The sequence below is a fragment of the Diachasmimorpha longicaudata genome, chromosome 13 (genome assembly GCF_034640455.1).
Source record: "Diachasmimorpha longicaudata isolate KC_UGA_2023 chromosome 13, iyDiaLong2, whole genome shotgun sequence".
Lineage (NCBI taxonomy): Eukaryota > Metazoa > Arthropoda > Insecta > Hymenoptera > Braconidae > Diachasmimorpha > Diachasmimorpha longicaudata.
Window position 1 is genome coordinate 6,788,474 of NC_087237.1, and position 22,420 is coordinate 6,810,893.

The 22,420-nt window shown below is 36.4% G+C and overlaps 2 protein-coding genes across 3 annotated transcripts; both read left to right on the top strand.

Annotated features, from left to right (window-relative positions):
• The first annotated feature begins 217 nt into the window (after nucleotides 1-217).
• On the top strand, nucleotides 218-15,142 carry LOC135168695 (TAR DNA-binding protein 43). Of its 2 annotated transcripts, none has more exons than XM_064133133.1 (4): nucleotides 218-986; nucleotides 2,207-2,376; nucleotides 2,602-2,742; nucleotides 5,194-7,367. In XM_064133133.1, exons 1-4 carry the CDS (start codon nucleotides 749-751, stop codon nucleotides 5,980-5,982), a joined length of 1,338 nt encoding a protein of 445 aa, XP_063989203.1. In that variant the 5' UTR covers nucleotides 218-748; the 3' UTR covers nucleotides 5,983-7,367. The 2 variants fall into 2 exon arrangements, with proteins under 2 accessions (XP_063989203.1, XP_063989202.1); XM_064133132.1 differs by lacking the exon at nucleotides 5,194-7,367 and adding an exon at nucleotides 7,892-15,142 and having other exon boundaries at nucleotides 224-986.
• Nucleotides 15,143-18,696: 3,554 nt separating this feature from the next.
• LOC135168373 (neurogenic differentiation factor 6-A) lies at nucleotides 18,697-22,087 on the top strand. Its single transcript, XM_064132469.1, has 3 exons — nucleotides 18,697-19,725; nucleotides 20,234-20,562; nucleotides 21,443-22,087. The coding sequence occupies exons 1-3, from the start codon at nucleotides 19,442-19,444 to the stop codon at nucleotides 21,826-21,828; spliced, it is 999 nt and encodes a 332-aa protein (XP_063988539.1). The 5' UTR covers nucleotides 18,697-19,441; the 3' UTR covers nucleotides 21,829-22,087.
• The last annotated feature ends 333 nt before the right edge of the window (nucleotides 22,088-22,420 follow it).

Here is a 22,420-nt window from a genome sequence, read left to right on the forward strand (position 1 = left end):
AAGACAATGCTTTCTTGTCAACTAGATTTTTCTAATAACTTCCTAAACGGGACCTCCAGATCCACCTGAGATGCAGTTTAGCCGACCCCCTACGCGTTCCACTACGAAATTCAAATATTCCCGCCGACTACAACGCGACTCAACCGAACATCGCTCACCATCCGTTTCCGATATTGATCCCGAAGGTCCGCCATTATCCTACACACTCTCCCACTCCCAACGGGTCTGCTGTGTGTTCGATGGACAAGCCCCTAACATTAGCGTGAGAGAGAGGTGCGGTGTTGCGTGATTGCGAGATTTGGCTGCGAGTTTCCGAGCGTGTGTGTTTGTTGTGTTGTTTCGAGTTGAAAAAGTCATAAATAACGAGCGAAAGATTAATATTAATACATCCAAACTCCCCCCTCTCACCGTTCTGCAACATTATACGCATAAAAACCCCGATAACTCCATACCCAGGGGAAAGAAAAATCTTGAAATCTGCGTAATAAACCAATGCATCGAGACCCTACCTGATATCGAAAGTATAGCCAGAACGTGAGACAAGCAACAACAACCAAAAAAAAAGAAGAAAAAGAAAAAGTTGTATGTGAATACATGTATAAAGAACTGAGTGAGTGAGTGAACGATTTTCTGTGAGACGTATACTATTGTCCAGAAACAGGAAGGACGAGGGCAATAGTTTATTTGGAGAGGCTATCTAATTCAGTCCAATTGAGTTGCGTATACGATAAAAGTGGCACCCAGAAAAATGTCATCATATATTCAGGTTGCTGAGGACGAGGGTGAGGAGCCCATAGAGTTACCCACTGAGGATGACAGTACATTGCTGTTGACTACACTGTCTGGCCAATTTCCCGGTACCTGCGGTCTCAAATATCGCAATCCCGAGTCGAGGAGCATGCGGGGCGTTAGACTTGTCGAGGGAAGACTCCATTCCCCCGAGAGTGGCTGGGGAAAAGCTGTCTATTACTGCGTTTTTCCAAAAGGTAGATGATACAACTGGGCCTGCCAAAGGGGTGTGTCGGTTAATGTTTTTTTTTTCGACCTGCGATAAGGGGGGGGGCATAAGGGTGACTTTTATGGTCGATGATTTGGCGTTGGCGAGGGGATTATGGGAAATTTGGATGGGGGTAGGGGTGGACGGAATGGACAGGGTCGTCTGAAGGGGTATTTTTTTGAGGAAGGATCTGTCGATCATCATGAAGGCTGATTGTGGTTTATTTGCTTTGGTAATGAGAATGTGATGGTTTTACGGAAGTTGGAAGGGATGGGGTTTTTTGTTGGCGATTACCATTTGGTGATTGCGGGGGAGTTGAAAGTATTTTTAGAAATTACCTCGAGATATTTTTATTTTCTCGTTGACGACGTGGCTGATGATTTTTTTTTCAATTATCAAATTAATTGGGATGGCTGAATGATATTTCGAGATTTTTTTTTTTGTTTTGAGGGGAGTTTTGGGAGGTGGGAAGACAGGTTTTATGATGGATTGATTTTGTTTTTGGATTTTTGGGAATGAGAATGGAGTTTTTCTTTTTTTTTTTTGGGAAGAGGGACCTGCGGGAAATTATCAGATGTCTTTTCATCTTGAAGAATTTTTGTGGAGCTTAGAAGCAACTTAATTTATCATTATGAAATAATTTTCGTCGGACATATTGACAACTTCAGGGGGCTCGATTCAAGGAACTTTGGACTTGTGTTGTTAGAGAAAGAGGTGGAAGATGTGCGATTGTTGTTTGGAACACGGGCGCAGGCGCGATGTTGAAATTTAGAAGGGAGGTGTTTTGGACTTTCAGAAGGCTTGATAGTGCTGCCGCTGTTGGAGATGCTACACACCATACGAAATTATCGATAACATGATGCCATAAAATAAACAAAATTATTCGCAAATGGAAAAATGCATCTCCTTTTCATGCCCCATTTTTGTTTCTAGCTTTGATTTTTGTTAACAGGAATAATTCTCATCCATAAATTCAGCAAGAGTTACGAGCTCAATTATCTCGTTTTATGTGTCAAATATTATAAGAGAATTTTCTCTCTTGAATATCTCCACGCTCAGAGGCTTAAATCCCCTTTGAATATCACTCTCAATTAACTTAAATCCTATAATTTTGACGATATTATAAAATCCATCTCGTCATTACTTTCCATAATTTTCGATTTTTAATCTGAGGAAATAAAGTGTGGTTATGTTGCCCTTGCTTCACAGAAAATAAACGGAAATCCGATGACAATTTGGAGAATTCCACAGCAAAGACTAAGAGAATGGAGACAAAACTGCGATGCACTGATTTAATTGTACTTGGATTACCCTGGAAAACTACAGAGCAAAATTTGCGGGAGTACTTCGAGACTTTCGGAGAAGTTCTAATGGCCCAGGTAATTTATCCCCCTAAATTAATCCAATCAAGGACATTCTTTGGAACCTTTAGAATATTCTTAATGAAATTAATATGCTGCAATAAAAATTAATCGAAATTTTTTACAAAAGAAACCCCTCGAAAATTCATAATTTCTTTTTAACAACGATACAATGAAATTTGTGCATGTAATTGGAAAATGATCAATGAATTCCGAATCCAATTGAATTTTTGGGGCTTTCAGGTAAAAAAAGATGCGAAATCGGGCCAGAGCAAAGGCTTTGGATTCATCAGATTCGGCAGTTACGAGTCCCAGCTGAGGTGTCTTGCCCAAAGACATATGATCGATGGACGATGGTGTGACGTCAAGGTTCCCAACAGCAAGGTAAGCAACCAAACAGTATTTTTATTCAACTTGACAACAGATTGAGTCGAGCTGTTCCCTATTCTGGGATTGTCATTGAACACAACACGACGATTTTAGGAGAGATACATTCCACGTGTTAACGATCAATATGTACGAGATTCAGATCGTTATTTTCATGACTAATTCCGGAGTTTTAACTTGATATAAATATAAATTTTTTTTCATATTTCGGAGTTTAATTTACCAATATAAAATTAAAAATGTCTTCATATTTCATTTCTGGATTTAATCCCCAGAGGATGATCTTTTAATTTGAAAACTTTGCAAAGAAATTTGCAAAGTTTCACAAAATTGAAAATTTTTTTAAATATTTGAAATTCCTTCAATTTTCTAAAATAAAAAATTGAATAAACAAAAAGTGAAATAACTTTCATCGTTGATATACTTTTTGTAAATGCAATCAATGGTTTTGTATTAACAAACCATTTTTTAATCTGGTTTGCGTACGTTAATTGAAAAATAAATAATAATCCGAGTCATGAAGAAAGCGATCATCTCCGTGTGTGCATTTACCGAATTATAAAATGAAAAGAAAAAAGTGAATAACGGGTGAGAACGTTTTTTATGGTATAAATAGATGAATGCGAATGGCGACAATGATGTAAAGAGCGAGCGTACGTGGCTTCATGTTTGTATGATATCTGAATGTATGGAGTATGATGCGGCTGATTCAGACTGTTTCTCTTTCCTCAAGTGAATGGACTTTTTTTTCTCTCTTGTTTTCGCGATATATTTTTTTTTTTATTAATAATTGAACTGTGGCAAGTTTCTCACGTGACGTAGAGCATTAAAATCATCGGGTGGATGGTATATTGAGAGGTGTTTTTTTAATCGCGAGCTCAATTCATGTTTAATGAATTCTAAAGTGCAATGACTTACTATTGATTGAGCATTTTTTGACAGTGTGATTTAATGCTGACAGAGCTGGGGAGTCAAAAATCAGTTTAATACTGAATAGTTTTTTTTTATAATTTGAAATGAGGCTGTGCTGTTCTGGATAATAATTGAGTTCATTTTTTGGGAGAGTTAATGAGGGTTATTTATTTAATTATTTCTTATTCTGAACGTGGAACTGAAATGCAATTTTGATTTTTTTCATTGAAATATTGATTGCTTCTAAAATTTGAGTTTATGAGAATCAACATTTAAATTTAATTATTTTTATTTGGAAATGAAAAAGCTAAAATGGGAAAGCAAAAAGACTAGGCACTCTTTTATACTTAATAGAAATAGTATTGACTGTTTCTAAAATTAGACAGTCTATTTTCATAAAATGCCTAGATACTTGACGAACATTCCAAACGTAGGGGAATATTGTGAAGAGTTATTATTAACTATTGTTCTGAAGTAGTACTCATTTGAGCCATGGAATTAAAAACTCTTCAATTTTTCTCACTCGATTTGACAGCTACGATTATTTTGCCCAGCTCTGCTTTTCGAGTACGAATTTATCGAATTATTACGAAAGTTGAATTATGTAATAACGAGTGCGTGCGTGGGAGAAAATAAATTCATGTACACGCGTTAATTCATCCTTTGTTGTACGTTTTTCGTTTAAATTTCGGGGTGTACTGTGTGGAGTATGTCGATGGAGTGAGACCGTAGACTACAATGTCGATCGGTTGAATGAACATATTGAGTAGGCGGTTAAAACACACCTTTGATTGAATTTTTCTCAGTTGATTTGGGAGATAAATAGCGGGGGAATTGTTGAGGCGATTCTCGAGAATTTTTTTATTTCCAAGGAAGTCGCTAAATTTACAACCAAATTTTTTTTGTGCAAAATTTTACAACAAAAAAATGCTTTCTCAACATTTCCTGGGAAAAATAAATCCACTTTATTTATTTATTTTTTTAATCAAGATTGAGTTAATTAATTTGGGTTTTGCGTGAGAATTTTGAGTCGTGAATATCTGAAAGCCGAACGAAAAATATTGGATACATATTTTTTTATTATTTTTGATAATGAAAAAACCACGAGTTATAGGCGATTAAAAATGTCAGACTTATAACGTCAAGTTAAAGCGAGCGTTCCTATAATCGGCTAAAATACCTTAATTTTATTTACAAAATGTCGTAGTTATTTGACTTTCATCATTGAAGTGAACCATTTGCTATCTTAAATAAATATTCATTCGACCCTACCGCTCGCTGACAACTGGCAAGTCTTCTGGAATGAGTGAACAATCCTATCATTCTAATCAGACAATCGTTAGTCGTCTCAACAATATTCTCCAACCCCTAAAAAAAAACTAACTCAAACTGTCCGAATGTGCCCCTGAGAGTGTCTGCCCCACAGAAACAATTCCCCCGAAAAAAAAAAAAAAAAAAAAAAAAAAAAATCAATCAGCCCACCCCACCCCCCAAAAAGTACCTATTGTTCGAGGGAATGGATGTGTCTGGTTCCAGAATATAGACGGGATAATGATGGCACGTCAGTATGATACCGGTAAGCACAGCGAGTGTTATCGTCCAATCCCTGTGCATACCCCGGGTAGTCGTCGTTTATCAGTGGCAAAACCCTACATGACAACGACAGCTGAAAGTACAACATCACCCCGCTATGATCAGGAATACGATTACAAGACAACGCACTATCCATCATATCCCCCAAATTATCCCTACGATGAGACAAATAAATACAAATACGAGCAGCAGGGTGTTACCCAGCAGCCAATGGCACAGGGTTACGGTTACGATAAATCTCAGTATCAAACGTACGATGAAAATAATTACGAAACACGTGGTTATATGGCATCACACCAGACGACGACGCAAGCAGCACCCGGAACAAATTATCAGGAGACAGAGTACACTAGGTACAATTACGAGGGTAATCGGCCGTATCTAGGATCAGACGGCAGTGAGTACGATAAGGGAAGATATGGGTATCAGTACGAGAGGAGTTATTACGATGCTGAGGGAAGGTACATTGATGGTAGACATGATCCGCGGTATACGGACACACGCCATCAGGATGGACGTGATAATCGGGAGGAAAATAGGTACGACAATCGAGAGGACAGGCGGTACCAGGAGGGCAGAGAGGACGAAACGAGATATGAGGGACGAGATGAACGATACATGGATCGAACGGATGGACGATATGACAATCGATATCCCAAAGAGAATTATTATGATCGCTACTACAAGCATCGACCTGCGAGGGAGCATCCGGCTGAGACGTCAAGATATTGATAAATGGCTCGTTTTTATCATTAATTGAGTAGTTTCTTAGTGGATTGGGCTTGGTGGAAGTTAGGTTACAATGTCATTTGATAAGGGGTCAGTGAAAGGTCGCGATTGATTTGACATTGTTTTAGGGTGAATTGCTCGAAGGATTGAATTGATCAGTGGCGGGGCTGGCTTGCAATCAGGTTGAAAAATATGACGGACTTTGAGTTTCAAATCATTCAAGAAACACGTTCACGTGATCATGTAGGATTGAGGGACCGCAATTGATGATTTCGGAGGAAAAATCCTTTACAATCACCATTTAAAAGAGTCAGCATCGCCTCGCGATGGTTTAACACCGCCAATTCTTGGAAATGTAACGCCTTAAGGAATTTGCTTTAACTTACGTTTTTTTCTTTTTTTTTTCTTTTTGATATTTTGACATTCAAGGGTGAGATTTTAATGTTTTTCGAGGGTTGTGACTTAAATCCAGCTCATGACTTGGATTTAGGACGGATTAAATTTGACTCGTGACTTAAATTCATGTCATTAGTATGTACAATTAACTTGTAACAGAAATTCAAGGAGCGGCCTGAATTCACCTTTTTTTTTGTATTACAAAACACGTCGCAATGTGAATTTATAGCGCGGTTTAAATTCAGGTAAATTTTATTTATTATGAGGTGGATATGTACATTTCAGATGCAGCTTAAACTCAGTTTTTTTTGCATGCGAAACAATGTCACGAAATCAAACTAGATGACGACTTAAATTCAGGTATCGATTTTAATTCAGATCACCTGCGTTTATACCTAGATCGTGGTATGATATTAAGTTGCAAATTCATTTCAGTTAATGGTTTGTATTCAAAGTGAGTTGTTGATAACAATTTAGGTCGTCACTTGCGAAGAAAACGTTTGATAAAAACATTTTCAAATTAATTTACATCCAGAAAAATTTTGCAAATTAATTTTGTTTAGTTTGTGGCGATGAATTAAAATGAAACGATCAATTGTCGACGTTTGCTCTTTACCATCCATAAATGTCGCCCATAACTAACACTGTTTTATGACATTTACTGTAAATTAAATAATCACATCTACTTAGGAATGGATAGTTATGAAGTATGATTTTAACAATAATTTTGAATATATTTTCCTTGTACCATAGTTTGATTATAATATCGAGTGGAATATTAACGATGCAAATGTTCGAGGTAATATTTTATTTGTTGTTATTCTGAAATCAGTGGTTAAGGATTTATGCATAGATAATAGACACATGTATAAAATAGAAGAAAAAAAAATCACGAATGATTAACATTGTTTAAAACTTATGAGGTTTTTCCTACCGCATTAGGACCAATCGTGTTGTATGTATTGTATATATTTTACATAATATCCAACAAATTTGAGTTGATTGATATGATGCAAATGATGTGGGGATATTTGTTAGAATGTTTGATACTTGTTGGAAGGGTGACACGTGATTATCTTCATACCTCGTTTTTTTCCAATTTTCTATGGTTAAAAGCAATCAATCTTCAACAATGACCTTCTATTTCAGCACCACCTACTTAAATTACGAAAAATAATTTATCCCATCAACCCTCCACCTCAACCAATTCATCACAATGATCCGTCATTTCGTGAGATCGTACGCGCACTGGTCTCACGACTGAAAGCCCATCCCCTAACCAATTATAATGGAGAAACTAGAATTGGCGGGATAATACTGAAATTTAAAAGGGTCCATGAGCTTTCAACGATCTGTTCAACGATTGAACATTGAAAAAACTATAAGCTCTCAATGGAATAAGTAAAAAAAAAAAAAGCATCTTCAGCCCTCCCAACAAGTATCACCCCACACCCTGAAACTATCCTCCCCTCCCCGGCTAACAATCCCCTGACTGATGATTGGCGTTTGTGCTTAGGAGGGAATGATTCAGCAAGTGCCGTGCAAGGTATTCGTGGGCCGCTGTACAGAAGACCTAACAGCGGACGATCTTCGTGACTACTTCACAAAATTCGGTGAAGTTACGGACGTATTCATCCCCAAGCCATTTCGTGCATTCTCATTCGTAACATTCTTAGATCCCGAGGTTGCCCAGTCCCTCTGCGGTGAGGATCACATAATAAAGGGTATATCGGTACATGTATCGAATGCAGCACCAAAATCCGAGGGTAATAATCGTAATTTCAACAATCAGATTAATTCAAATATGCGTGGAAGGGGTATGCCCGGCCCCATTGAAAATAATATGCAGGGTAATTATCAGGGAAATCGTTACATGGGACACTCGGGTAATAATATGGGGCCCAATGGCTGGAGTAATCCTGGCAATCGTGGTAATATTGATATGCCAAATTTACAAGCACTTGGTATTACTGGACAGAATAATGGCGGTGGTGGTGGTGGTGGTATGTCAAATCCACTTGCCATGGGGGGAATTAATCTGTCAGCACTGCCAGTTAATCCAGCCCTTGTGGCTGCTGCACTCAATCAAGCATCATGGGGACTCATTGGGAATCTTCAGAATCAGGGAAATGATCAGGGATATTCTAATCAGCCTGGACCACCTGGACAACCACCCTCAGGAAACAACAGCATTGGTAACAGTGGAAATTCAGGGTTTCTCAGCTGGATGAATCAAGGGGGTGGTGATGGTAATACAGGTAATCCTGGATCTGGTGGACCGGGAGGTCCTAATAATCCCAATGCCAATCAGGGTGCCTGGCAGAATCATCCTGGACAGCGTGATCAGAAGAACAACGCGTTTCTCAAGTATGAGTAAGGTGGAGAAACTATGATTGCAGACGAATGTTGGGGGTGATTATTTGGCGGCAATTTAGATTTTTTTTTTTCATCTTTATGACAAATTATATGCACTTTTGACGTCGACGGTGAGGTGGAACATGATGGGAAGGTGGAGCGTATGAAATTGGGAGGGAGTTGAGGGGAAATTAATGGAAAAATATTCTGCTTTTCGATAATGATTCGACCTAGATTCAAGTTGCGACTCGTTGCGGATGAAAAAATTATTCAAGTCACCACTTGAATGTACAGATTCACTTCAACTATAACCCACACTCGAATTCAGGCCCAGACCGGAATTTGAATGATGTGATGAATTCAGATTCAGATATCAATACCAGACAAAAAAAAGGATACTCTCCAAAATATTCTCCTCGATCCACTTCTACCCAAGAGAAACGTGCAATCAATAAAAATGTCAAAGGTAATCCATCACGTTCCTCCCCACCCACAATTACCCACCTCAGATTATAATTATCTAATCAACTGACTTTATTTTATTACACGCAATTCACATTTTCTTTCTACACCCAGCAATATTGAATATAAAAATAATCACCCAGCAAAAAACCAACGAGAGAGGATGTATTATAAAATCGAATTCAACTAATGTCATTAAAACAATGCAACTAAATCTAAAGAGAACTGATTGAAAAACAAATATAAAATACTGGTATGAAATATGATTTGAAAACAATTTGGACATGAGATGATTGTACTGATGTGGTACATTGGAACGATTAATTAAACTTAAGTCGAGATATGGTTGGAAAGAGTCAAATGGGTAGTGAATGTGCATTAGAATTTTCCGTATCATTTGACTTATTTCTCATGAGATATATGCTAATGATAATTCTAATGTCTAGAACGACGTATATGTGCTTGGAATTAATTGCAGTGTGTTTAATATTTAAGTAATAATGAGGTATGTTCGGTGTTATGTGGGTTATGGAGTAAGTTAGCACCCTTTCACAAATCAATGAATGAAATAGAATTGGAATAATTGATGACAATGGATGATAATGCAACTGATAATTGATTAATTGGTGAGGATTTCGAAATGAAAGATGTGAATTTGTGAGAGGGGATAAAGATTAGATGATTAATATCTGTGAGGGTTGGGATAAGATTGATCATACGATAGTTGTTTATCAGTTTGTGAGTGTATTCGTATCATTGAATTATTAACAAAGAAAATATGGTTAATAAATAAAGTAAAATGAATGTAGGTCTTGCCATTTATTATGGTGAACAAAAAAATAATAATGTACGTATATGGATTAATATGCGCTTAGTTGATAGTTATTTCATCGATGAGAGCTTAAGTAATTGTTGTATACATGCTTTTTCAAGGAATGTTGCATGGTTTCCCTCCTGGGTGGATCGGATGCATGAGGAATTTTTTTTTAATATTATTTTGGTAGATGAAAGAGAATTCTGAGGGAACATGTGAAATGTGAGAGGATTTTATTTTAATTAGGTTTAGAGAATATATGAAGGTAATATTGTGTGGAGAACCTTATGAACTACCAAAGACATCAAACTTAAGTCAAGACTTGAGTTCAGGTATAGATGAGATTGCAGGTTGTGGTTATATTCAAAGACATGCCCCGGATTAAATTCAGCTCTTCCATTAAATTGAAGCCAGAGTTGGAGCTTAAATTCGGATTTTCAAGTAAATTCAAGACGTAAATTCATATCCTGGCTTCAATTTATATCATGTCTTAAATTCAGATCGGCCAAAAAAACTTCAAATTCGTGAGAAAATAAATCCTCTCACACTGGACAATTTTCCCCTGTAGAAAACAGTCAAGTGCAGATGGTAGTTAATATCCCGAGTGAAATAGTAACCCGATTCAACATTAACATTCACCCATCGATTATTTATTACTAACCCACAAGCAATTGCAGTGTTATAATTAACACAAACGAACCGCAATCAAGATTTAATTTTTCAATATTTTCATAAATTTCCATCTTCAATCAATAAAATTGGATCATGGGATGGAGGGAATGATAACAAAACCACGGAAAAAACCGACGAATGCATAAATAATTGGTACGCAGTTAATCGAGTCTTTGAATAGATTGAAATAATTGAAAATCTGATTTGTAACCATGAACTTTCTCTCGTAGATACTTAGCGTGAATTACACAGTTGTACGACTTTTTGTGTATGAATATTTTACACTGGTGCGCTAATGTGTAAATCAAATAAAACTTAAGATTAAAAGGAAATTGAGACAGTAGTAACCGATATAACTAGTTCATTAACAAATGCGGAAGAAACTAACGGTGAACTTTGAACTAAATAAATAAATGAAGTTGCTTCATTTCATTGATTGTGTGGGATAGAGAAAAAAATTATTGTATATTAATATGCAGTTTATTTAAATTGAATTGAATATTTTGAAAATATTAGATAATATCGAGAGTGAATTCAATCAATTGTTTCTTTTACAGCTGATTGAATATGATTGTTTTCTTTGTAATTTTTTGACGAGTGGTGGAAGCTTATTATGACATTATATCGTCATTGCCTGAGTGAAATTTAACGTGTCATGTCTCATTCTCAAGGTTTCAGTTTAACCTTTAAAATGAGACCTGTGTCATACCATTTGTATCACTACCACTCGACCATAAAAATTGCAATAAATAAGAATCAATATGACGGTATTGAAATCATTAATAGTTATATCAATTTGGGGTTCTTAATGAAAAAATACCATTTTCTTATTCTTTGAAGAAAAAAAATTATCGAAAAGTTTCACTAGGTGACGAGGGTCTCGCAATTTCTTTAGTCAATATAATGTACATTAAACGAAAATAATTGAGGGGTAAAAATTTAACTGATGAATATGTGGCAGTAAATAATTTTTAAAAAATTATAAAGATCATCAATGAACGAGAATAACGCTGTCACGTGAATATCGTTACACCAAAATTAATGAAACTATTCACATAAGCTACTTCAAATCACACATTATCTTATTAGTGGAGAGACAAATCGAAAGATAAATAACAAATATTGACAAATAAAGGGAATTCTTATACGTGATTGTGTGTGCAGTTTGTATCTTTCATTTTTGTTTTACAGTGTGAAGAATTTTTAAAATAATATACTTTTCACTTTATTATTTCTCATTCATCCATCGGTTTTTATTATCTTTCTACTCGCGAGCTTTCTCATTTTAGCGATCGTCACTGGTTCCACCAATAATGGGGGTTTTCTAGTGACAAATATTTGAGTTTTCAGTGCATTTTTTCGGTGTTTTTTTTTCTCACCTCATGGAATTTACTAACGTCACTTTCTTTTACAATATTATTTTTAGTCATTCTGGAGTGAAAGAGGTGGATGTTTTTTTTTAGAGGGAAATGTCTTCAGATTTTTTTTTATAAGATTTGGAGGTTTCGGAAATAATAAAACTGGGGTGAAAGATAATCTGGAAGATAGTTTTTAAAAAATTACCTTCTCTCTCTCCTAATTATGTAACCTCTTGACATTACCTTCAGCTCACTTCAAACGGTTTCTTTAGATGGAACAAAAGCAAATTACTTGTGGCTTAAATTCAGATCCCGATATAAATTCAGGTCATCTTTGAAACGCAGAGCGCGGTCGAAAGTCAGTCAAAATAAATGAAGGAATGAAATTTTGGTTTATAAATTCAAATTGCGTCTTAAATTCGTGTACGGTAAAACAAGATTTCAAAAGAAAATTTCATATCTATCTTTCAGATTTTTTAATCCTCTTTCACCATCGATTTAAAGAGGCGTAAAGTCCTCTCCGTACTTCAATAAATTTTTTTCTCTTCCCGAAGCCTCTTTAATGTCCCCGAAAATATCCTCTTCCCATACATATTCACTAAAAAAAATTCTCGTCCCCCCCCCCTCCTCCTCCTCCACCTCCTGGACTCATCCCTTTAAAAAAAATCGTTTGAAAGTATTATTTTGGACATTCTGGAAGCGAAAGAAAAACTGAGTATTCAAATGGTGGCTGATGTGTTATTGACTTACTCATGATGACTGAAGATTCATTAGTGGACCGATTGGATTGAATTAGCGAACGTGAATAATGTGAGTATGAATCGGTTGAATGTATTTGTTAATGGTCGTCTCAGAACTACAGAAGCGAAAGTTTGTCTGATAAAAAGGTAAAAATCTTATTGAACTTAAAATGAATGGACTGTATCTGAAGAGTGAAGAAACGAGTGTTGGAATCACATTGATGGATGAAACAGCATCTTCCACCGGCTATTTAATTTTTCACTATTTAACTCTGACTGATTTGAAAAAATGCCTGAGTGTTTTATACCGATTAAGCGTGGACGGTAATGAGATATAATTTGTTTTTTAAATTATAGGAATGACAGCCAGCAATGAGTGCTCTCACAAACAAAACGTTTAAATCAATTTTAAACAAAACATGACAGCTGATAGACAAAGACTGTAGTTTAAGACAACTTTTAACAAACATTTAGAACCGTTAGGGCGTACGATGATAAAAAAAAAATTATGAAATTTCGGTCCCTTCCAAACCGTTTATACACAGAAAATTAAATTTTAGTCAAAGTAATATTACAATTACACAATGAACGAGTGTGCAATATCTACGGAATTTCTTTTTGAATAAAAATGGAATTCCATTGTTGCTATTGACTTCTGAAAAATATAAACTGAAGAAATACTCCTTCTCAACAACTGAATCATGAATTTTTTCACGACACACTGTAATGTATTAAGTCAATTAGAATTAGGGAAGATTAATTAAAAAAAGAAAAGAAAATAATGAAACAAAAAGTAATTGTTGCTCAAGAGTTGCCTTGCAAAATGATTAAATAAATAAATGATGATGAAAAAATGACGAGTGAAGCGATTTGGAAGTGATCGGCACAGAATTTGTAAATATCCATGATGAATTTTCATGTTAATTAATAAAACCAACTTTTTGAAAGTTTCATTAACAATTTTTCAATGTAAAATGAGCGATAACGTTCGGTTTATTGTAATTATTGTATGAGGTCATCGTGATATTAAGATTATGACGAGAAATAATACAGAAAAATACCGAGTGAGAAGGACAGCTGGGGGAAATGATCACGTCCGATGGAGAATATCTTGAGATTGACTGAGTGAAAATAAAAAAAATCTTACGCCATTTTGACGGGAATATCTTAAGCTTTAAAATTAGTCATGATTCGTATAGTCTTAAATCGTATCGTTAGTTCCAAAGATAACTGCAATTTAGTAAAGATCATTTTGCCCCAGTCTGTCCACAATTATTGCTGTAACGTGAATAGAGATGAGTGAAAGAAATTGACAATTTTTTTTAAATCGAGATGATTTTTGTGTAAAGATATACTGGACTATTCCCTCTTGTCATTCGTCCTAATGATGAAACAAAAACAAAGAAAAGCGCTTAATTAAGATTTTTAATTCAATTGTGAATCTGTGAGAAAGCCACATTATTTATTTCTTTCCCGCTTCAAGATATCATTGAATTTCATTGTAAATAAAAGATTTTCCAATTGGTTCCCACTATCATTATTCAAATTTTCCGAATTCTTATCATATTTAAAAAATCAGAAATTAAGAAAATACATTTTTTAATAGATCGGATGCAGTTAAATTGCATTTAAAATAGTTGAACGGTTTTTGGTAATTAACTAGTTTGTAAAAAGATGAGAGGACTTGCATAAAGTCGAATATTCTTTGAATTTGATAAGAATTCTCTATGGAAGGTGCAAATTTTGATGAGTTCAATTTTTTTCACACTCGCTTTTATGCAAATATCTCGGCAACGAGTGGTTTTAGGGAGAAATTTTCCGAGACAAACAATATGTTGTGACATTTTTTTGCTAGAACCATCCACTTCCCAGATAATGGCGTAATAATCGAACTAGATTGGTTCATCAAATTACCCTGAAATACCGATTTTTTTTTCTTGTCACCTAGATCTATTCAATTACCATAGAAATTGGTCGAAGAAGGTACAAATAGGGATTCATTTACAATAATTAGACGGAAAGTGTGAGGAAAGTAATCGAAGAATGATTAAAAACAGAATTAAAAACAAAATAGAGAATTTATTTATTCATAATGAAAATAATGAATAACGCGAGAGATCAAAATGCGTCGTGTAATATTCATAAATACTGAATAATTTTTTTTATTTCTATATTTGTTGTGTTTTTCTTTAAATACTGGAATGAGCAGAAGAAAAAAATAATATTTAATGCTCTGGTTGATTATACCACCATCGACTATGAAAAACGTCATTATCTTGCAGTGCGTACCATGAATCACGAGATAACAATTTATGAGTGCACCTATGGTGAGCAATAAAATGAATAAAAATAATCGTTTGTTAAAATTGTGTTCGTCGTTATTTAATTATCCCTATAATTTAATTTTATACCTCAATATTTCTTTGTTTTTTCAACTGTTAGGAGGATATTGATTTTTCACCCAGAAAAAAGAAATTCGAATGACGTTTAAACGTCAATTAATTATAAATTCATTATCGTCATTGTCAAAGTATTATTCCGTATCAAGAACACAGCAAAAAGTTCTAGAAATCGATAAAAAAAACTACTGGAATTCCAATTTTCTAACGCCGATGTCCTACGCTCACCAGATCCTAACTATTTTCGCATTTAAATGTGTCAAATGTAACCATAGAATTCTCATAGAAATAGCGCCTTAAGTTCAATATGGTGGAGCTTTGGAGAGCGGCATGAGTGCGACTGCGCGGTCGAAATTATTTCTTTTCATCACACGATATTAAATTTGTTTCTTGAATTATTATGGTATTACCAATCAGGTAGTATTCTCGGTCCATACATACTTGTCTATAGACAGCACCGCATTTTCTGAACGACCTGCGGCGCCCTAACTTACCGCCCTCGACTTTAACAAACCTCCCAATCACTAGCGCCACTCACGCTCCCGACTGAATGTATTCACCGATATTATTTACTGTTTTATCAATTGATGGGCATTAATAGTAGGGGAATAATTTGCACGGATAATGGAAAGAAAATTCACGAGTTTTTTTTTCTGGATAAAACGCATAATTAATGCAAAGAAAGCAAAATCCTTCATTGTTTTTGTAAATTTATAGAAAGAAAGAATTTATCGCGCTATTCGTGATTGCCATACGATTGATATTTTAGATGCACTCCTTATCGTTACAATAGTATGGACAGTCGTTGTGGGATGAATATATATATTTTTTAATTTCAAAAATAAATTCAATTTATCATTCCATTAGACGTTCATGTTTTTCGTTTATAATGATTACGGACTGATATTATTTATTTAATTTATCTAAAGTATTGCTGAGCGTTACTTCCTTTTAGAAACGTCAGGTGAGTGACCGGAGAGGAAAATTTTGGAAAAAGTGCGTAACAGTTGCGGAATTTTTAACGAATATTGTCTTGACTGGCAGATTACAGAACAGCCAGGTAATTTTTCAAGACCTTGTATGCATCATATTTATTGTGAAATGGCATTTACGGATAACTTGACCACACGTAAACCCCACAACGCACAGAATAATATCCTCTCGCAATGGAAAGCACCTGTCTAATACCTATCCTGGTGTCCGGTCTGCACGCACTATTTCCGGTATGTGGGGGATGTACCGACAGGGTGAGTTACCCCTCAAGGACCCCCAAGTGAGAGAGGGCGCGACCCCCAAAACACTTTGTGCACCGCAACCCCTATTTTTCTCCCTCATTCACCCCTCAACCATCGATTTGTTATCACGACACGCGATTTTTCTCCCACTGTACTTATCATTCTTTTTTCAATGAACGAAATTATAAACGGTTAATTTTTCGGAATATTTCAAGCTAATTGATTGAAAAATTCTATTGGATTTCTTGATTTTTTCCATTTTCCAATAAATTAATCGATCAATTGATTGAGTTTGATCTTTTACTGACAAATTTTCTATTGAAATCAATCTGGAAAAAAAATTGTTCGATAATTATTAGACAAAGATTTTGTCTCTCCCCCCCCCCCGTCCCATTATACGCAAATATACAATTATATTCTCACTATGCAATTATTGGAATTTGATACAAATTTTCGGGATATTAGAAATAAATAAAATTCTGGTCCAGATGATTACAGGGGAGTGTGTGAAAGCACTCGATTCTAGTGGGTAACTAAATCGATTTCACACTCACGCTGAGTAGAAATTAATAGACATTTCGAACTGGGACCAGGTGTTGGATGCGCGGCTAACAGAGAGGGGGTCGGGTACCGTGGAAAATTCATCCCCATGTTTTAGACATAGCTCTTACATAACGGATATCACATCAATTACCAAAAAAGATTTTTTTCTAAACACTGAGAAACATTTTTTTTTCTTCTCAAATATTCATTTGATTTTCAAAAAATAAATACTTCTCTGAAGTAAATGAATATTCGGCAAAAATAATTTTTGTTCTCTGGGTACCTTCACAATTGAGTGCGGCAGAATAGCCCAAAAATGAAGGCATTTGGGTAAATCCGGACTCATCTTAAAGATTGAAAAAATATTTCAATGATGTGCCAAAAAAAATCAACATTTTACTTTCTTAATTCCAAATTTTTAATTCAACGATTTCGTTGATAAATATTCTCTTTTTTTGCTTTTTATCGGCTTCAGCCGACGACCACTTTCACGTTCTCGCCAGTCAAATTGTCGTTGAATAAAATACATAAATAAATAAAAAGTTTTCTCCGCCCCATTGACGTACTTTGAAGGACAATGGAACTGCTGAGGGCTACCGATTCACTATTTTCATTTAGGATTACGTCGTGCGTATCAGAGCGCGGGATCTCATCCGCAATAGTCCATTCGTAAAATAATATCTTTGCGATTATCTCGGCTTTATTCCCTCCATTTTTTTCCCTCATATATGCTCTCATCCACCCAACAGGATGACAATTTTCATCGCGTGCACCAAGTAGCCAGCATCAGTACCTTATACCTCAATTTTTCATCCCGAGTGAGAAAAGCCCCGGGTCTGTGCTCCCGGTAATTACAGGACCCGAAACAGACCCACAACTAATGGGACTTTGTTTATCCGACGCGTGAACCATCTGCGGCGCATTTATCACGACCCGTTCATCTCGGACACGAAAAATTACGGGGCATTCATTGCGGAAATATTTTCAATCGACTGCACAATCACGGCAATTCTGATACCGATCCTAGATCTCTCGATAAAATTACGAGAGGCGATGGCGAACAGTGGACGCACGTGACTGGCCACGTGTACACACGGGTCAACCGCACTGGTGACATTTGGCTGGTGAAGCAAAAGCTGTAATTATGAGTTGAGTCGAGTCGAGTGAACATTTCATAAAAAAACACTCTGTGCATTGCCAATAACCCTCGTGATATGCGATATAATTTTGTTGGGACTTGCGACTTGGGGGTGGCACATGGTACCAAGGGCTAACCGACGTATTCGATAGTGTGATGCCCGCTCTGTGCTTCCTCGAACTTTTATTTCGCACCAAAAAAAGAGAGAATTTTTTTTATAGAAAAAAATGGAAATCCTTCGCTTGTGAGAAAATCTAATGCTGAAGAGAGGAAAATATTCAGGAAAAATTAGACAACTCCGGTGAGAGAAAAATATGATTTTGCCAATTACATATTTTTCTGACAAGAATTTAAAGCAGATTTTTCAATGGAGATTTCAAAACCGCGATTTTTCCTCCATTGAATGCCATCTTATCATCACCCGTTGTGTTTCCCGAGAAAGCATCCCTTATCAGATCGATGAATAGGCGGCAACCTCACCCCCGTTGAACCCCGGGATATAGAGAAGAACCGCCCCTGCCATCCAGCCATTGGACGAACACTGGAACCGCGGCTGGAGCGGCTGACTCGACCCCGAGGGCCCCCAGCCAGAGCTTTTCCCCGTCTTTTCCCACTTCGCCAGTGCCACTCACTTAACGATAACGCATGGACGCGGACGCACATATTAAATAAAATCATTAATACCCGTTCAAAGAACTATAACAAACAATCGAGCACGTAACCACATCCACAATAATTTTTAAAAAAATGTAAAAATAAAAACCGAAAAAGATAATGTTAAAATTTTTAATAAATAAATCATGGAAGCGATGTTTCCAACTCCTCTGATTTATAAAAATCAATTGTTAAATTAATTTAATTTGTTATGCAAGGAAGTGAGGAGTGAGTAAGTCCTGCGAATAATTGGAAATGATTTATCAGAAGGATTAAAATTCCCCCAAAGGTGAACGAATAACGAATGCCCTGGAATTTTCACCGGTGCAAGTGTATTTAATAAAAATTGTCGGCACGTGCCAGGCGTGACGACACGTGCTGGTGTTTTGAGAGTATCAGGTTGACGCGTGTATAAGTCGTATCAGGAGTGAGGATCACCCCGGTCGTGTTTAAGTGTGCTGGAGAGGAGATCTCATTCGGAAATTGAAGCTTATCCCCAATTATCCCCTGAAAAATACCGGGCAATCGGATAAAATCGACGATCGGCATGCACGTGCCAAATAAAAATTGAATACTTAAGCCGCCATGTGAGGTCGACACACAAGGAGACATCAGGAACCGATCTAGTCACAAATTCTAGTCATAGAGAATTTTTTTTTTTTAGTCTGTACTGTATTTTAATTGAAAATCATCGAGATGATGTACTCGATGGATAATTTGGAACTCGACATGATGAATCGTCATTACATTTACGATGCCCACTCGTTCCTGGGCAACCCGGTGATACCACCGCACTGCGGTCCCCCGACGGCGGCCGTTCTACCGCCGATGATCCCCCAGATAGGGCCCTCACACCCACCTGGTAGCACCGGGAGCTCCAATTGTAGTGAGCATTATCCATTTGATGAGAACAGTAGTGACGATGAAAGTGTTTATAGTAGTGATAGAGAGATTCGTACGAGGGATGGACATTCCAGAAAGTAAGTTGGATATTCTAACTGTTTATTTATTCATCTATTTGTTTATACGGGAAAAAAAAGTTGGCGAGAAATTGCGCGACGAGTCAATTGTGGAGGGAAATTTCTAAGTGTTTTTCGCTGAATAGGAGGGTTCAAATTATCACACGAATTTAATCAATTTCCGGAAATTAATACGATTATATTATATAAAAAATTATATCATGAGTGCATGCAGACAAAATTTCGAGGTAAAAATTACGAGAAAAAAAAAACAACTTATGCTTTGAAATTGAATCCACGAAGGAAATCATTTTTTTTAATGTGACCTGAAATTGTGCAAATGGCCTCGTCAATTCCGACCATATTATTCTGTTTAATATATTTTAATCGAGGATCCATTCCGAGAAATGATAAAACAAGTAATCGTTAAGTAATCAGAAACTCAGATTATGCGCACGCGATTGGTGAAATTTCATTTTACGCACGACTAGGAAAAGAATTTTTGTTTTCAACTAACTGTCCCCCGCAGACGCAGTCACGACTGCATGCTGGAGGACGAGGACGGGCCGACATTGAAGCGTCCACGTCAAGCTGTCCAACAACGTCAAGCGGCCAACCTCCGAGAGCGGAGACGTATGCAGAACATAAATGATGCATTCGAAGGCCTTAGGGCGCACTTACCCACCCTACCCTACGAAAAACGTTTATCAAAAGTTGACACTCTTCGTCTTGCCATTGGTTACATAACTTTCTTGACAGAACTCGTCAGAGCCGACAAAGGTAGTGATACTCACAACGGCAGCGGTACAATTTCAAGATGTCCAGGAAGGGAGCACTCCGAGAAAGTGATAGTTCACAGTGAGTAAAATTCACGGCATTTTGTTTGACTTTTGCGTGTTATCGGTAGGTAAATATTTCGTGGAAATATTCTGAGGGGCCATCACTTATTTTCTTATGTACGAAGGCTCTAGCACAATGATATGAATAAATTAAGTGCCAATTGTGCATTGACATTGTTTGAGAAGAAATAGAAGATTTATTATCCCGGGCATTGGTGAGGGGTGTTACAGTACAATAGATGTCAGTGATAATTTTCGGGAATGATTTGGCATTTTTTTTATACGGAGATGGAGTACATCTTTCGGTGTTTTAACAGCAAAACACATGGAGAGTAAAATATGTATCTGTAAAAGTTATGTATCTGTTCCATAATCTCCCCGTCAAATCACTATTTTTTTTCTTTTCCCAGAAAGTTCACTGAAAAAGTGCGTAACTAATCCGTTATTTTGACCAAATATGGTTTTAACTCTCCGTGCAGAGAATTCAGGAAATTCTACTAGAATTATACTTTGAAAAGAACGGAAATAATTTGATTTTCATTCTACCACTTCTTACTTATCTTAACCCTCATTCTATCAACTGCATTACTAATAATAGAACACGTAAACACATTTTTTCTTGTCTTTTCTTATACGTCAATAATTGGCTGAAGGCCTTGCGGCGACGGTCAGTCGTCAGTTATAGCGACACATTGGAATAAATTTCGTTAGATATAAAAAAAAATTAATAAATTCAATTTTTATTTTAAAAATTAAATACCCATTGAAGATAATAATTGCGAGCCACGCGATGACAGATTTCCGTCATGAATTCTCTGTGAAAATTGAGTGGAAAAATGGAAAATTTTTCTCAAATTCTCCATTATCTCCACTCACTCCCCAAAATAATTATGTTCCAGGCTACGGTGGGAATCCCTTCATCTCTCACTCCCTCTCCTGGTCCCGAAAATCGGACATATCCCCCAATGGAATGATGTTCGCTAAAGTCTGGACCCCAGAGGATCCACGACTATCTAAAAACACTTCCGCACTCTCTAAAATCGACTCCATCGAAATGAGTAAGGACTGGTCGCCGGAGGAGACGCACACGTCGAAATCAGAGAGTTTGATTGATAAATTCGAGAGCCGGGAAATGCCGAAGGCATGGACTCCAGAGGACCACGGAACCCTTAAAAACACTATCAACGAGAGTATGGAGATGGCCAAGACGTGGCAGGAGCCACGCACCCTGAAAAATTGCATGGAGAAACACATGTCTCTGGATTGCGTTGCCGTCCAATCGTAGGGAACGGCCAAGTGGAGACAGACTAATGACTATCAAACGAATTAATAGTGTTATTTAGTTTTTAGGGGTCTGTCTTCATCGCAATTGTCTGCAGTGCAACAAAAAAATAACGAGGATTGAGAGGGGAAATGAGTCTAGTCGAAACACGCCATTGAATTTGTATTATTATTGAATTAAAATTACTAATTATGATAGGTATTGATGTAAATGTGGGATGAAGGAGCACTCACTCATTTGTAAATAAAATCAACTATGATAATTTGACGTACAATAATTTGATTTTAATTGCCAGGAGTTGAAGGGTTTCAAATGAATGATGAATTAGAAAAGGGTAGTCTGACTATTTTCACTTTCCTCTTCTGGAGTACTAAAGTCAAAATTGGAATTTGTTAGTCTTTCATAAATGGTCAAATAAAATTTCTCATTGAGAACTTCAATGGTTGAATGAATTTCATTAATCGTCACAGCGAAATTTCTTTCAACTTTCAAGCATTTCCTTGCTACTTTTGGGAGCTTCAAAAATGTCTAAAGAAATTCGACGACCTCAAATCAATTTAAAAAATACAAAGCAACGCTGGGGTGAAAAAAAAAT

What these genes read in the sequence shown, in the direction of transcription:
- LOC135168695 (XM_064133132.1), top strand. Translation starts at nt 749, where the DNA reads ATGTCATCATATATTCAGGTTGCTGAGGACGAGGGTGAGGAGCCCATA. An exon ending in TTACTGCGTTTTTCCAAAAG is followed by an intron (nt 987 to 2,206) that starts GTAGATGATACA and finishes CTTGCTTCACAG; the next exon opens with AAAATAAACGGAAATCCGAT. An exon ending in GAGAAGTTCTAATGGCCCAG is followed by an intron (nt 2,377 to 2,601) that starts GTAATTTATCCC and finishes TGGGGCTTTCAG; the next exon opens with GTAAAAAAAGATGCGAAATC.
- LOC135168373 (XM_064132469.1), top strand. Translation starts at nt 19,442, where the DNA reads ATGATGTACTCGATGGATAATTTGGAACTCGACATGATGAATCGTCAT. An exon ending in AGGGATGGACATTCCAGAAA is followed by an intron (nt 19,726 to 20,233) that starts GTAAGTTGGATA and finishes TGTCCCCCGCAG; the next exon opens with ACGCAGTCACGACTGCATGC. An exon ending in CGAGAAAGTGATAGTTCACA is followed by an intron (nt 20,563 to 21,442) that starts GTGAGTAAAATT and finishes ATTATGTTCCAG; the next exon opens with GCTACGGTGGGAATCCCTTC.